Source organism: Cibotium barometz, chromosome 38 (assembly GCF_041138505.1).
Source record: "Cibotium barometz isolate CiBa-2024 chromosome 38, ASM4113850v1, whole genome shotgun sequence".
In the NCBI taxonomy this organism is placed as follows: domain Eukaryota; kingdom Viridiplantae; phylum Streptophyta; class Polypodiopsida; order Cyatheales; family Cibotiaceae; genus Cibotium; species Cibotium barometz.
In genome coordinates this window covers 12,631,539-12,647,134 of record NC_141083.1, presented here as the reverse complement: position 1 = coordinate 12,647,134, position 15,596 = coordinate 12,631,539, and the positions used below count along the sequence as shown (strand labels likewise).

At 45.0% G+C, this 15,596-nt stretch overlaps 1 protein-coding gene across 1 annotated transcript in view; it reads left to right on the top strand.

Moving 5' to 3' along the window:
• Positions 1–15,596, top strand: part of LOC147616361 (phosphatidylinositol-3-phosphatase myotubularin-1-like) — an 89,445-nt gene that overhangs the window by 62,715 nt on the left and 11,134 nt on the right. Inside the window, exons 10-14 of the mRNA XM_086777417.1 lie at positions 1,705–1,767; positions 2,670–2,769; positions 2,847–2,960; positions 3,056–3,225; positions 5,805–5,889. Of these exons, the coding sequence (XP_086633543.1) occupies positions 1,705–1,767; positions 2,670–2,769; positions 2,847–2,960; positions 3,056–3,225; positions 5,805–5,889 (532 nt within the window). The remainder of the gene's footprint in view (positions 1–1,704; positions 1,768–2,669; positions 2,770–2,846; positions 2,961–3,055; positions 3,226–5,804; positions 5,890–15,596) is intronic.

The window sequence follows — 15,596 nt, the reverse complement described above, 5'->3', positions numbered from 1 at the left end:
TGCATAGTTTCTTTCAGCAGTGTGTCTATGTACTTCTCTACGTGTGTGTGTGTGGGATTGCACTGTCCGACTCGCGATCCTATTGGGGGTTCAAGCATTGCCGGATCTGTTCTAACTAGCGGACGTTCGTCTTGCTGTGCTAGATGACCCTCGTCAGTGGGTAATAGTGACCTTCATGCATGACGTCCTGTGGAAAGGCAGATGTTGGGCCCCCTTCACAAGAAACCCTAATCCTCACTAAACAGCCTACATGCAAAAACGTGAAGATCCCAAGATCGAAGCAAAACCCTAGCATGGCATACTTAGTTTAACCACCCAACCATTATATATTCTGGTGACCCTAGGCGTCCAATGGGTACCTTACTGGCATAGTAACAGGAAATGTCTTTGTGCTAGCTCGGAAAGGCAAAAACTCGTTTCCTTAGAGTTGCCATTTCCATTTCCATTTCACGGTTTCCTAATCTCCGATTGATGATACATCACCACTTCTGAGATAGTGTAAATGGGTAACGTTTGTGAGTGAGGATTGTAGGCCAAATACCCAATGATGTGAAACACAGGAGTACCACCAGGGACACAAGGGCCGCGTGAGTATGGTGTGTGGACGGTAAGCATAGTTGCATGAAACGGAAATTTCAACGGCAGCGGTCGGCCTCTAGAAACGGGCAACGGCTCAAAACTAGGAAACGGAAACGGCTAGGAAACGGTGGATGTATGATGATACATGATATAAAAATACTAAGAAAATTAATAACCTAGGAAAAGTTTGAGTACATCATAATTTCAAATAAATAGTGAGCAAAATTTGTAGAAAATCACTAAGCAAGCACTAGATGAGACAAATCAATGGGTGATATTTTATATGCCGCCATTGGGTTCCTCAGCAAACCATGTACCTTATCATTTGGCACTTTTAATATTTATGCTTTGAGACATCAAATTCTTGCTGGTGCGTTTGAGGCTCATATTACATGTTTTTTTTAGTTTTTCCAAATCAATCGTCTTCCTAAAAATTTCAAGGCATGTTATTGCTGTTTTGAACTTGATGATGAGAGTTTCTACTTTTTGAGAACCTTTCTGCATTCTTTGTTTTCGACAATTGCAGTATGCAATTTTTATCCTCAGTTCACTGTTGTACAGGAGCAAAATCAGACATTATCTTGTAAATTCCTACTAAAAGGCATCTATATCTTATCTCCCCCATAATAAGGGTTATTTTCATTTAGTCATCTGGGCATCTCATGTGATAACCCAAGGGTGTTGGCTTTGTACATGAGTCATAATGTGTGCCAGAAAGGCTTCTCTTGCCAAGTCTTATGTGGCTTGTATAGCATTGTAATGCAGTCATGTGGAGGTAGCTAGGTGTTGGATGTCACGGTAAGGGGTGCCCTGTGGTAGACTCTATGGTATATTGTTATTATCCATCTCCTTGCCTCCATGTTAATTTGCACTCTGAAAAAGGACGTGATGAGTGCTTTACCTTGATCCTGACTCCTCTCATCTCCTGATATGTCTCTTGAGTTTCTCTTTTTCAGTGCATCTCACAGTGCCACATATCTTTGATACTCGTGTGATGATTTGAAGGTTTAAAGAGCTTCAATAAGAAAGTTGTGAATTGTATTTTTGGGAAGTTGAAAATCAAGAAATGCAGTGAGGACTTTCTTGCAATGCTTTACAAATGTAAATTTTTTTGGTGGTTTGTAGCAATGCAGATGAAAGACTTGTGGAGGCTCTTTGTGTTCCCTTAACAAACTGTGAAGAACGCAGGTACGCACTTTTACTTACGATGAGTGTTCCATAAAACATTTAAAGTGATGTCTTTCAGTGTTATTTTGAAAGATAAGAAATTCAAGAATGCAGAAGAAATTGCTTAATAAGAACTCATGAATCACAGAAGAAGTTGCATAGCAAAAGGGGAAAATTGGAGTGTCTGGAAGAGTTGAGGGGAAATTTATATTCATGGATTTCGATGGTCTGGTTGTTGCTTGGATGTCCATCTAAAAGGCCTGCATTTTGCACCCAATTTTGCTCCAATTTCAGTGCCCTTTCTTGGCAGCCTTCGCAGAGTGTACACGTGGGTTGCACCTGATGTTGCTCCAATTTGGGCGCCCATTCTTGGCAGCCCTTCTTGAAGTGTGCGCGCACCTCTTTTGGCTGCCCTAGCAAGCATTTAAAGGGCAACATTTTTTCTACAGGCAGCCATCATGCAGTTAAATATGTCACGTGTGTGTGATTTCCTGTGGACAAGGTGGTGGTGTTTCAGATACGGGCCGATATGGCTTCCCTTCGTAACGGGGGCTGCACAACCGCGTCTCACGTCTTGTGCATTTAATACGAACACCCCTACAAGGGTAATACTAACTATGATGACAAGCGTTGCCAATCAAGATGCTTGTGAATTAATAAGGTTAACTAGGGTTAGGGTTTCCGATGTAGGTCCCTCTGTCCTCGGCTCTCCAGCAGAGCTATCCTTTTTTGAGGCCAGCCCTGCTTGTAAGTTGTGCAGTAGGAATAACCATTCTTTGGACTGATATATCCCAGATTGTCATATTTCTCGTGCTGCTGTTTATTCTTTAAGGCAGTGTGTAAACGACCATGGAAAGCTTTTGAGTTTTTAGCAGTCATTGTCTTGCTTACAGACTATGTAATATTGTATGGTGTTGATGCAGAAAGTTATACATAGCTGATGCAAGACCAAGAAAAAATGCACTAGCTAATGGAGCAATGGGTGGTGGATCAGAGTCATCCTCCAACTACTTTCAGTCTGAGGTTAATTTTTCTGTGCAGAGGTCCTACAGAGAAGGCCATATGCTACCAAAAGTGACTAAATTGGAAATTATTTGCAGGTGGTTTTTTTAGGAATTGAGAATATTCATGCTATGCGTGATAGTCTCTCACGGCTGAGAGATTACTTGGACACACATGGTGCTGCTTCATCAGATGGGTCGTCCTCTTTGTTGGTAAAGCTCTTGACTGACTTATATGGTTACCTTGTGATGAAGAGCAATGGGTATTATGTTGCGTTTGAGCTGACGACATGCAGTGCTCTTGGCAGAGAAGTGGGGGACTTGCATGGGGAGGTGGTAACCTTAGCAACATGTCTGCAGCTGTTGCAGCTCTTGGTGACAGTGGCTGGTTAGTGCATGTTCATAATGTGCTTGCTGGTGCGGCCTGGGTTGCTGCTCGCATTGCTCTTGAAGGAGCTTCTGTGCTGGTTCACTGCAGGTTTTTGCTTCAAACACTTGTAAAGCTTGACTTACTAAAAGAGCATCTTCATGGACTTTATTATTTTTCAGTTGGCTTTCTCTAAAGACTATACACATCTTATGTGCACGGAGAACATTTGAACTTCAACAATTCTAACACTATACAAGAAGAGAGCACATTTCGTATGCAAGTGTATCAGACAGGTGGAAACCTTTTGGCTGGGGTACTGTACAAGCTACAGATGGAGGTGAATGAGCAGTAGGCAGGGAAGGGCACACCCAGGGGAAGGCAGGTGGGGCAGCACATGTGAAAAGGCAGGAAACTTTTCTAAAAGCTTCCCTTGCTAATCTCTGTTTTCCCTTAGCTTCCCTCGCTAATCTTTGTTTTCCCTTTGTTAGCCTCTTGCACTTCAGATAGGTAGGCCTTACATATACTGAAACATGCAACTATGCATCCAATTGTAGGTGCAGGCTTTCCATTTTGTACAGCCCCCATTTTACAGTTGCAGTTCTTTGTTTGTGTTTTGTTTAACCTACACATACCTTGCTTTAATGTATAAACCCTAGCAGCAGCTCTTCAGAACTGCCTAGTGTCCTGCTCGTATAGTGTATTATGCGCTTAAGGCGGCAATGGTAGAGAGATTTTATCGAAGTCTTCATCACAGTAGTATAGGGATAGCCTACAGGAGCTGCTTCAAACTTTCAGGCTTGAAGCATAAACCTTGCCCTTGCTAATATTTCTCCAACAACCCACTTTTTTTTACCATGGCTACACTTTTTTTATCTTGTGGGGCCCACATACACACATTAACCAATATATTCAATGAGCAGTATAAATACATGTCTTGTCTAAGTATTTTCAACAGGTAGATTGGTTCTCAAGGCATTTTTAAACGTATAGAGATGCATGCGAAGCATTCAACTAGACAAGGAGGAGTTAACTGGAGCTTTGTGTCAACCAACAATGTATGGCTTGCCAAAACTGATACCTTCTTCAGGTAACTGAAAAGACCATCTCCCTTCTGCAAAGGTTGATGGTTGGGTCATCACTTGGGCCAATATAGATGGAAACGTACATGTTTCAGGTGTGGCCCAGGATTACACAGGTCACCCTCCCTACCCATCAGATTTATCATAATTCCTTCAAAGGGTGGGGAGGAAATGCGAGCAAAAAGAAACAGAGGTAGAACTGGGGAACAGCTGAAATTCCGTGCAGAGCAGAAGGAATTAGTAGGAAGAACAGGGAGGTGGAGAAGCAAAGAGCATGGGGAAGGCACAGCATGCATACAAGAGCTTTGTATGGTAAGGAAAGCCAGAGCTTGGCACAAACTCCGTGCAAAGTAGCACGATAGGAAGTAGGAATAGCAGGGAGGTGGAGAAGTGAAGAGCATGGGGCAGGCACAGCATGCATACGAGACCTTTCTAAGATAAAGCCAGAGCTTGAAATGAGAGGTGCACAAAGATGCCTCAGAAGCAGGGGAACAGCTCAAACTCTGTGCACAGCAGCAGGGAGGTGTAAAAACAAAGACGCCTCAGAAGTAGGTGAACAGCTCAATTTCTGTGCAGAGCAGCTTGAATAGTAGGGAGGTGTAGAAACGAAGAGCATGGGGCAGTCTGGAATGGTAGATGATGATTGGAGCCTCAAGCCAGAGGTCTTGGGTTCAATACCAACTTGCTGCAAGAGCATGGCAGCACAACATGCATATGAAAGCTCTCTAAGATAACGAAAAACAGAGCTTGCGATGAGAAGTGCACAAACATGCTTTACTGTCATCAAACATATCTTTTCTGTGACACACAATTTGAAGTATCATTCTTCAAAAAAAAATTTGTTTGAATCTTCTGCTCAAATCTGCAGTTGACATGAAGCATGTTGGCTTGTCTACGTCCTTGATGCCCTTGCTTTATTCAAGATTAGAGGCAGGTTTGTGTAGATTATGCCATCTAAGATGTCTTATCTATTGTATGTTGCTATTGCCACTTTGACGCTCACTACAAGGACCAGAGATGTGTAGGGCTATTTTTCACCTTAACATTTACAGAATATCACAGCAGGTAGTAGCATTTCAGAGGCTTAAAAAAGTAGCGAGGACCTCTTCAATAACGAAATTGGAGGAGTCATTTAGAGATGGCCAAAGAAGTTCATAAATGAAAATTGGGGCGTCTATTCATTGAATGGTGGCCTAAAGAGGGTGATAGTCTTGGTTTTAAACAAATACTGACATTAGCGTGCTTTGTTCTTTTTATACAAAAACCATGTTCTTGGAGCATGCAATTTGAGATTTGGAGTTTCTGTTCCCAATTCAACTTCCTGAATATGCAGCTATGCTGTTTATTGGATTAGCAATCTTGATAATGTTTGTCATGGCTGATATCTAGGTTAGGCATTTATCAAACTTTTGCATTTGGAACAGCCAGTTACACTGTGTGCTATAATTCCTGCTCTGAAAAACATGTCAATTAAATAGTGACTGTATTTGAAATTAATCGAAAGAATCTTTGGTTGTATTTATGATTTCCATGCCCTTTCTTGTGGGGTGGTGTTCAATATTGTATTGAAATCTAGAAGTGGTCTTACTGTGATCTCATTGGTTTCAGTGATGGCTGGGACAGAACGACTCAGATTGTTGCTTTGTCAGAGCTTATGCTTGATCCTTACTACCGTACCTTTCGTGGCTTTCAGGTTTGTGTGCGTGTGCGTGTGCGTGTGTGTGAGAGAGAGAGAGAGAAAGAAAGAAAGAAAGAAAGAAAGAAAGATTTTATTAACGTCTTCCAAAAGACCGAACTCGGCCTATGAGACAAATCGGTGTACCTGTATGGGGTATCCTCTGTCATCCCAACAAAATGAAAAAGTACTGAACTAAAAAGCTGAATCTGGGTGTGCAATAAGTACAATGAGTGAAGGGGATGGAGCTCTACTACTAGGAGAATGCAAAGCTATATGCATGGAGTATACAATCATGATATGCAACCTAGCTAGCTCCATCCTGTACCATACTGGGGGTATAAAATGGTATACATCAATGAAGGGGGTGTCCAAAGCTCCCTGAAGAACATGCCTGGGTGTGCTCTGAAGCGAGCCAGTCGCTCCGCACCCTCTCTGTGAAACTGAGCTCTGATCTCTGTCATCTGTCTCTGGTATAGGCGTGGTGTCCGAAAGCCAGGTGTCCTCTGTCTCTTGCGGGCTCTGAGTGTCTCTGCTCTTTGGAGAGTAATTCCTTGCCGTGTAGGGGCTGGGAGTGGGATGGATCTCTGAAAAAATGTAGTAATCTGTGTCTGTCGTCCCCCCTCTGGAGCTGTCTGAGCTTGTAATGATGTCTCTCTGTGGCGCTGTATGTCTAGAATGAATCTCCCCAATATGCGCTGGTCTGCTGCCTCAAAGATCTGGCGTAGGGAATGTGGCTCTCTGAATAAAATGGGATATCCTCTCTGATGGCTGTATATGCTCTGCATCTGCATACATAATGCTCCTCACTCTCCACCTCCTCTCTGCACAATCTGCATACCCTCTCCTCTCGGGGGATCCGTGCTGCTCTGCCAGTCTCAATCTCCAATCGGTGTGATGAAACTCTAAGCTGACCAATAGCCACTCGGGAGCCGTGTGGTAAAAAGCCCTCCATGTATCTAGGTCTCTCTATAAATCCATCATCGGTGATACTCATGAAGTGATCTCTGTAGTATAGCATCTTCGGTGGAAGAGGCTGTGTAGGCGATATCCATGTCTCTCGTGTATAGAGCTGCCCCACAGATCCTGTCTCAATACTCTGTTCCTCTCACTATGAGAGAGACGGATATGTGGTGCATCCCTGTCATACTGGAATGGTGGTAGATGATCCATGTCTAGGCCATGCTGTGAGAACCAATGTGTGACCTGTGCATACCATGATCCTCTGTCTCCTGCCTCAGCCAGCTGTCTAGATGCCTCAAAAGCTCTGTATGACAATCTGTCCTGTGGCATCTCTCTGAGTCTGTCTAGCAGGCATATAGTATGGAATATGGCCTCTACCATCATAGGGGGCGCAGCAAACTCTGTTCGGATAATGTCATGAGGTACTGACGGTTTGCTGCGTATCATGCGTGCCATCATGAGGGCCTGTGGTCTCTCTATTTGTGTCCACCAATGGGTAGCAAGGCCTGGCGCCCATACCGCTGCTCCATACATCAATGCTTGTGTGACTAATGTGTCAAATGGCCACCCCTTCGTCCGAGACTCCTGAAAATGCGCCTGGTGGCACTGTCTCTCTAGCATAGCCAATGCTGCATATCCCCGTGTCAATCTAGCTCTGGCTGCTGAACCCATGGTGAAGCGTGTGGCTGCTGCAGAGAAGGTAACCCCTAGGTACACGTATGATGTCACCACCTCCACCTGCCAAGGGCCTATGAGACCAGAAGTAATACAATGGTACCATGGATATACTGAGCCATGGAAAACTGAAAGAAAAAGTAAAATGAAAACATCTGACAGGACATGTGATCAACAGATGATCTTGTGTAGAGTGAGATATGCTGTGATCAGCTAATGACGATACCTGCCTCAGCCAGAACCGATCTGATGGTGGAGTGAATGTCATGCCTCTGTGTGGGAGCGTGTCATGTCGGGCAGAGAACCTCACGAATCTGTCTCTATGTGGTAGAGGGACCTGATGCTGTGGGTCGGGGACGTCTGGCTTACAAAATGGATCGAGCTCTCTTGCTAAGAACTGCTTTGGGGCGTGGAGAATGTTGTAGTAGAGGAACTGTTGTAGGCAGTGGATTCCAATGTGGATGTGTGTACCACAAAGAAATATGTGATTGCTCTCTGTGAGGTATCTTGTCAGAGTCGGGGCTGTCTCTCAGCATGCTGCCTCAACACTACATCCTTGTGTTGTCTGGGCTCCATCAAGTACATGCGCAAGCACCTCTGATCCTCAAACTGTATCACCCGTGTGAGTGGTCCGAATCCCTCTCGGAAGAAGCAGTGAATCTCCCCAGTATCTCGTAGTAAGTCGAGAAACTAAACATATAATGGGTACTGCTCCTGTGGTGCGTATTGTGCATGTCCTCTCCTCATGTGGGATATCCTCAACTCTACCAGTCTCTACTTTGAGGCGGTGGGAGGATACCCTGAGCTGGCCGATTGTGATACGCATAGCATGTGATGTGTGTATCTGTATGTATCCCAGGATCTCAAAGAATCCATCCTCGAAGAGTCTCAAGAAGTGATCTGTGTAGAACTCACACTTCTTACCAATCTCTGACGGAGACTGATGTATGTGTACCCGAGTAGATCTAACCGGATGATCCGGTTGATCTCCTGTCGCGAGATATCAAGGTAGGGGAAATCCAAGCTATACTGAACGGGGGGAGACAATCCATCTGTATGTTATGTGCATGAAACCACTCGACTACCTCAAAGTACCATGCATGTGTCGGTAATGGTGGTGGCCGTGTCGCTGAGGAGGAGGGCAGTCCAGCCCATCTCAATCGCTGGGGCATATACCTAGATACACATACTTTTGCACAATCTCCACTTGGGCATCACTGTATATGAAAGAAAATCGTGAGGCGACTACATAAGATGTGTTGAAGACCATAACCTTGGTTTTGCCCAAATTGACCGTAAGGTCTCTCTCCCTGCAAAATCTGTCCAATGCATTTAACTGTTTCTATATCCCTCGGCTGAATCTGAGATCAAGACAATGTCGTCACCATATACTAATATGGGCACTACTGTCTGAGCCAATGATGAACCTCTGCCTTTGAAACTATCCACAAATACTGCGATCTCATCAATGTATAGGCCAAAGAGTGTAGGTGAGAGTGGGCAGCCCTGCTTAACCCCAATAGTGCTACATATATCTCCCGAGGTCCACCGGGTGCATGTACTCGGCCAAGTATTGCCTCATATAGTGCCATCACACCCCATATCATTTCATATGAGAATTGGAGCTCTTGCGAGCGTCCTATCAGACGGGATCGAGGGACGGAGTCGAACGCTTTTCTGAAATCCACAAAGCAGCAATACACATGTCTCTTTGAGGACCTTGCCTCCTCTATGATAGCCTGTAAAGTAAAGATATGGTACAGCGTGGAGAAGTTTCTCGTGAAGCTTGCCTCGCTTGATACTCTGTTTCCCATCCTCTTTGCCATCGAGCTTATCATGTCCTCTAGTACTGCCCCATAGATTTTGGCCATTTCATGACCAATCATGATAGTCCTGTAGTTACCTGGGTCCGTAGGGTCTCCTGCTTTGTGGATGGGGACACTGGTGTTGGTAGTCCAAGAGGATGGGAAGCCTTCACAGAGTGCTCTGATAAAAAGATTGGCAAGAATGGGAGACAATAGGTGTCCGCGTGTAGATCTTCATGATCTTTTGCTCTCCCGAGAGAGAGAGAGAGAGAGAGAGAGAGAGAGAGAGAGAGAGAGATTAATCTCTCAGCTCAGCTACTGGATGCAGATGTTATTTCGTTATGGTCTACGGCGGCTCGGCTGGCTCATCTTTGATGCTTTTATCTGGGATGCTTATTTGGCTAGGAGGCTTTCTTATTAGTGTACAGGTTTGCATGGTCATGATCCTTTAGAGGATCTTTTGTGGGGGTTTTTTTGGGGGCCATAGGTTCTCTGTGAGCCATGTGGTTGATGTACATTTTTACGTATAATATAAAACACCATTTCACGAAAAAAAAAGAGAGAGATTAAGCATCTTTAGTGTCTACTAAAGACCCAATGGGCCTATGAGACCAAAGTGATACAATAATGTCCATGGCATATCTCATCATGGAACAGAAAATAACATAAAATAGAACAATCTCACTGCAGTGATACAAAAATGTCCATGGAAATCTCATCATGGAATACAAGGAATATGAAACATTAGAGGAGCAACAGCCCCCCAATAGATGGTATACCACTCTCCGATATATCAAGCATGGGGCTACTGAGTATGGCCAAGAGGTCTTCCTTAGCTACGTCTCATGGAAAGGTAGCTCGATGGCATTGGCGCATTTGATAGATCTGGAGCTGATGAGTGCAATGTGGCTGCCGTCCGGGGCCTGGGGCGCTTGGCACGTTGGAGTGTGCATGCCTGGTCCAAGGTAACTCCTCTCGGGTGAGGTGGGTCCCCAACATCTTGTGGTTTTCCCCCTGGATATCTAGTGTGAAAGGACACTCTATCCGATTCTACCAGCTGCTATCAAATCTCCTCAAATTCTTTAGCAGTGTCTGCGTAGGCCCGTTCCAAGACATCATTTCTATGTTGGGTTTCAATCAAGGTCCAAGGCTGCTTCTCAAAACTCTAAAGAGAAGAGGAAAGCTCATTGGCAGCTACATTGTAGGTCAATTGTAGGGAATCGAACCTGTCTCGCCAATATTGGGCAGTCTCATTGTGTCGTTCACTATGGCTGCTCATTCCTCTTCTGCATCCTTCCTGGCATTGAAATTATTTTACAGTTCTTGCATCAATAGCCTGGTTTCTACATTCTCCTTTTTAGTCTCTCTATCATATCGATATATGACATATGTGCAAGGTTGACTCCATCACCTCCACTGATTCTCACTCTCAACATCTATGTACTGTGTCTATCTTCATCTCCGTGTGGGTGCCAGATGAAACCCTAACCCTCTGTGTGGCTGTGGCTTTCTAACATTTGGTATCAGAGCTTGTTTCTTCTGGAGGTACCCGTTGAAGTGCTCGCAAGTTGCTGCCTTCCGACTGTGCGCTGCAGATTTCCAGACTCGACTGTGTGCAGATTTCCAGCCCTGCTTCCCACCCACTCTCCGCTCATCCTCCCTTGGTGGCTGGTGTGGAGTGAACCACACCTGACGGGTGGCACTACTGCAGGGAGAACTACTGCCGCCTAGCCAGTGGGCGGTGCTGCATTCTCAACAGGCGGCGCTCAGCCCTCTCTTGGGCTTATGTGGTAAGGGGTCATTTTTAGTGCGGTTTCAGCTGAATGGGAGAGATAAGAATTAGGGTTAGAGTTAGAGTTCATGTGTGGGAGACATACACAGAGAGAACAGGGAGAGAGAGAGACTTGTGGGGATAAGTCAACTCATGATATGAGTGTGTGACTCCCCTATCACCATTTACATTAGCATGGTGACAAACACCTGCATGCATGAAATAAAGAGTGTCCACCTTAGAGCCTCTGGCAACAACTAGTGAGCCCTTACTAATCTTCCACTTTCCACGACCAAATGTGGTAACATAATCAGCATCATCAAGCTGTCCAGTAGAAAGCAGATTCTTCTTGATCTCAGGCACATGCCTGACATCATGGAGGATAAGTTGTGAGCCATCTGAAAACACAAGCCTCACATCACCTCTGCCAAGAATCTTGCATGCATGGTTATCACCCAAATAAACCACTCCTCCATTGCCAGCAGTATACCTGACAAACAAGTCTCTGCAACCTGTGACATGAAAGGAGGCACCTGAATCAATGATCCATGAGTGCATACCATGACCACCTGGAAGAAGTGAATGGGCATCAAGTGAAGACGTGAATAGGACCTCATCCTCCCTGTCACCTGCATGTGACACATTGATTTCTTCAATCTTGACTCCACTTTTGCCCTTTGGCTTTACATCTTTGGCTTCATCTTTCTCTTTGTCTTTGCCTTTTCCCTTTTCCTTTTGATCATTTTTCCATTTGTAGCATTGCTTTTTAATGTGTCCCTTCTTGCCACAATAATGGCATTCCAAATCCTTTTTGGAGCGAGACTTGCTCCTTCCCCTTTCTTGGCTTTTTTCCCTTTGCTGGGATCTCCCACGTGCATTCATTGCATTGGACTTTCCAATAGAGTTGTTTTTCCTGTTCATCTCTTCTTGAAGAAGAGCACCCTCAACATCTGCATATGACAGCATAGCATGCGAATTGCTAGTGGCTGTCCTGAATGTGTCCCAACTCTCTGGCAAAGTGCATAACAGAAAAGTGGCTTTGAACTCATCGTCCATTGCCAACTTTTGATTAATGACCTGGCTGACAATACCATTAAACTGATTTAGATGGGCTGTCATAGACGCCCCTTCCTTCATCTGAAGACCTATGAGTTTCTTCAACCAATACACTTTGCTTGAGGCACTTTGTTGGGCATACAAGTCCTGCAATCTCTGCCACATTCTCCAAGCTGTCTTCTCTTCACGAATGCTGAAAAGTAATGAGTCTGACACAGACAACATGATAGTAGATCTTGCCAGCTCATCCATATCTTCCCACTCTTCAGCAGTAAGAGAAGCGGGCATTACACCCCTTTCTTTGATAGGCTTGTGCTGCTTTTTCTGGAGCAACACATTGTAGCATTGGGTTTGCCAAATATCATAATTATGCGAGCCTTCAAGCTTCTTGATGTGAAGCAATGAAGAGCTCTCACCTGTGGTTGCCATAGCAAAATGCAACCTGTCAATGCCTGACTCCCTGCAAAATGTGCAAACACTGCACCAAAAGCACACAAAGTGCTCACAGTTATTCTCCCAAGCTTTATCTCCCACTGCGGAAGCACAAATGCAACTTTTCTTCCACTTTATGTGATGAAATCACTAAAATTTGGTTGCTGCAGATTTTGGACAGCACCTTAAATGTGCTCTGTTGCACTTCCAAAGTTCTGTACAGCAGTACTAAGTGCTCACCAATGATGTACCAAACCTGTACTGGCAAGTACAGCAGCTGAAATCGAGCCTTTTCCTCACTCAAATCAGTGTACAGCCATGCCAAAACTTGCACAAAGCTGTGCCAAATCTGTACCAGCAGGTACAATAGCAATAAATGCTCTCCTGGCTGTCCAAATGAGTGAAAATCAGACTTTTACAGTCCCGAACACTGCATACAACAGTCCCGAACAGAAATTGGGCAAAAGCCCCTTGATTGCAAGCTGATTTTTGAGGATTCAAAGCATAAATGTCTTGCCTGCTGCTTTGCCAAGCTCAACAAACATACGAACTTGAAAAGCCCCTTGATTTAAGATCAATTTCTGATCATACATGGTACATTGACGCACATGAAGGCATCCAAAGTCTTCACGGTGCTTCCCCCTGGCCACATATACATCCAAATAATGAAAGCCCTTTGATTTATAGGCACATTGAGTGCTTGTAAGGCATCAGCACATTATCCACAGCATCAAATGTGATTGCCTACATGCAAATCAATCCAATCGGCACAAAAGCCCCTTGATTTGCACTGCAATTTGCTGCAATTTTGCCCAAATGTGCGATTTTTCACATCATACAGCATGTATGAGTGCTTAATTGCACAATTACATCAAAAGCCCCAAATTTCGACATCCAATTTCCTGCAAATTGATCCTCATTGTAACCAATGTCACCCAATTTTGCCAATTTCGCTCAAAATTGAGCAATTCGGCACCTGTACCTGCTCAATTGATAATTGTACCTGCTCAATTGCAAGTCCCAAAAAGAATTGAAGCAAAATACCTTGTAATTTTCTGATTTTTTTGTTTTTGTTGCAGGAAAAGGGGGGTTTGCTGATGCTGCTGCAGAATTAGTGCAGATGAAGGACTCCTTTGCAGCAGCCCGTGCGAATCTCTACAGTTCTCTGATGAGACCCTTTTCTGTGCCAAAGTGTGCTGCAGAAACGAGGGAATACGAGGATCAATCTTCTTGAAGCTCTTCAAACAAAAGGAGGTCTTCCTTCTCTGCGGAGAGTGGCTTCTGCGCCTGAAATGTTGGATGGGAGGAGGTGATCCGACACAAGAATTACTTGCGAGGGAAGCTTAACCATGGCGTTCACACGAGGCCGCTACTGCTGTTGAGCTGGGCGCTTATGACTCCATGCTTGGCACCTTCGACGCCGATGTGAAGGTGGCAAAGTCTACGAGACAGCAGCGCTCGCAGTAGTCGCAGGTACTCCTTGAGACGCTCCGCTGGCCTTCTCGCTAGCGCACGTGACGTTTGTTGACGCAGCATCCAAACGTCACAGCCTCCGACCGGTAGCCAGCCGACACGTCGCCAGTGCTCGTTGCTGTGTTTTCGCCGCCTTCGCCCAACCTCCGCCTAGTAGCGAGTTGAACGCCCAACGCCACCTACTGTCAGCGCTACAGCTCACGTATTGCTGCCCAGCTTCTTGTTGCCGCCCACTGGACTCATGTTGCAGCCGACTCCAGATGCGCTTATCCGCCTGCTGTTGTATGGACGTATGCTGCCCAGCGCTGACACCCCTGCATTCGCCTTCTTCTTCACCTGCGCCTGGGAGAGCAGCACTGCTTAAGCCAGCTGATAGCAGTCACAGGGTACGACTAGCATAGGGTACGACCAGCAGAATGGCTCTGATACCAGTTGAATGGGAGAGATAAGAATTAGGGTTAGAGTTAGAGTTCATGTGTGGGAGACATACACAGAGAGAACAGGGAGAGAGAGAGAGTTGTGGGGATAAGTCAACTCATGATATGAGTGTGTGACTCCCCTATCACACATGTATATTGCACTAGTACACATAGTGCACTTAGTACATTAAAAGTACTAAGTGTACTATGTACTATAACTTATGGGCTTGTACACACTATAAGGGTGGGCATAACGCCTTTACCCCAACATCAGCTCCTTTGTCACGTCTCCGTTTTGCCGTCTCAGCTTTGCCATCACTGTTTGATGCCGTGCCCAGCTCTCTGTCGCCGTCGCCGCCATGCCTAGTTCATCCATCGCCATCGCCGTCTCAGCTGCCATGCCATCACCTAAAGTACCTCGCCGATTTGCACTAGACCAGGTCGCCTGCCCACTCTCCCTGTCCATTAGAGCCTGCACAACAGACACTTCTTTTCGACTGTAACATTTGTAAGGTTACAGATAGGATTATACTTTGATAATGAATATTCAGCACCTTGGTTCCTGACGATTGCACAATGTAGCGGAGATAAGAATGCAAGAGAGAAGAGAGAAGAAGAAGAAGAAGAAGAAGAACAACAACAAAGACAAGGCACACCCGATTGGGTCCCAAATGCTCTCTGAAGGGTCCCCACCAAGGATTGGTGTATTTACTTTATTGAATGATGAGAAAAAAGACTGATTTCTGTAGGTCCAACTTGGCTGCAAATCTGCAGCCTGTAGTACCTGACTCTTGACCTTCAAGTTCACCGTTTGCTTAGGCTTCCCTTGGCTGTCCTGGCCCTTGAATATCTTCAGCACTTTGTGAATATCAGATGGTGCAAACCCTTAGTTAGCCCATAAGTATAATCCTTGTTTGTAAGGGTCCTCATGTTACATTGGTATCAGAGCCTGGAAGAAGTCCTTGAGGTGCTCAATCGGTGCAGATTACAAAGGGTGGCTGATTTGGTTCAGATAGGAAAAAGCAGCCAAGTGGTTCTTCACATCAAGTATAAAGTATAATCCTTGTTTGTAAGGTTCCTTATGTTACATTTGTATCAGAGGCTGGAAGAAGTCCTTGAGGTGCTCAATCG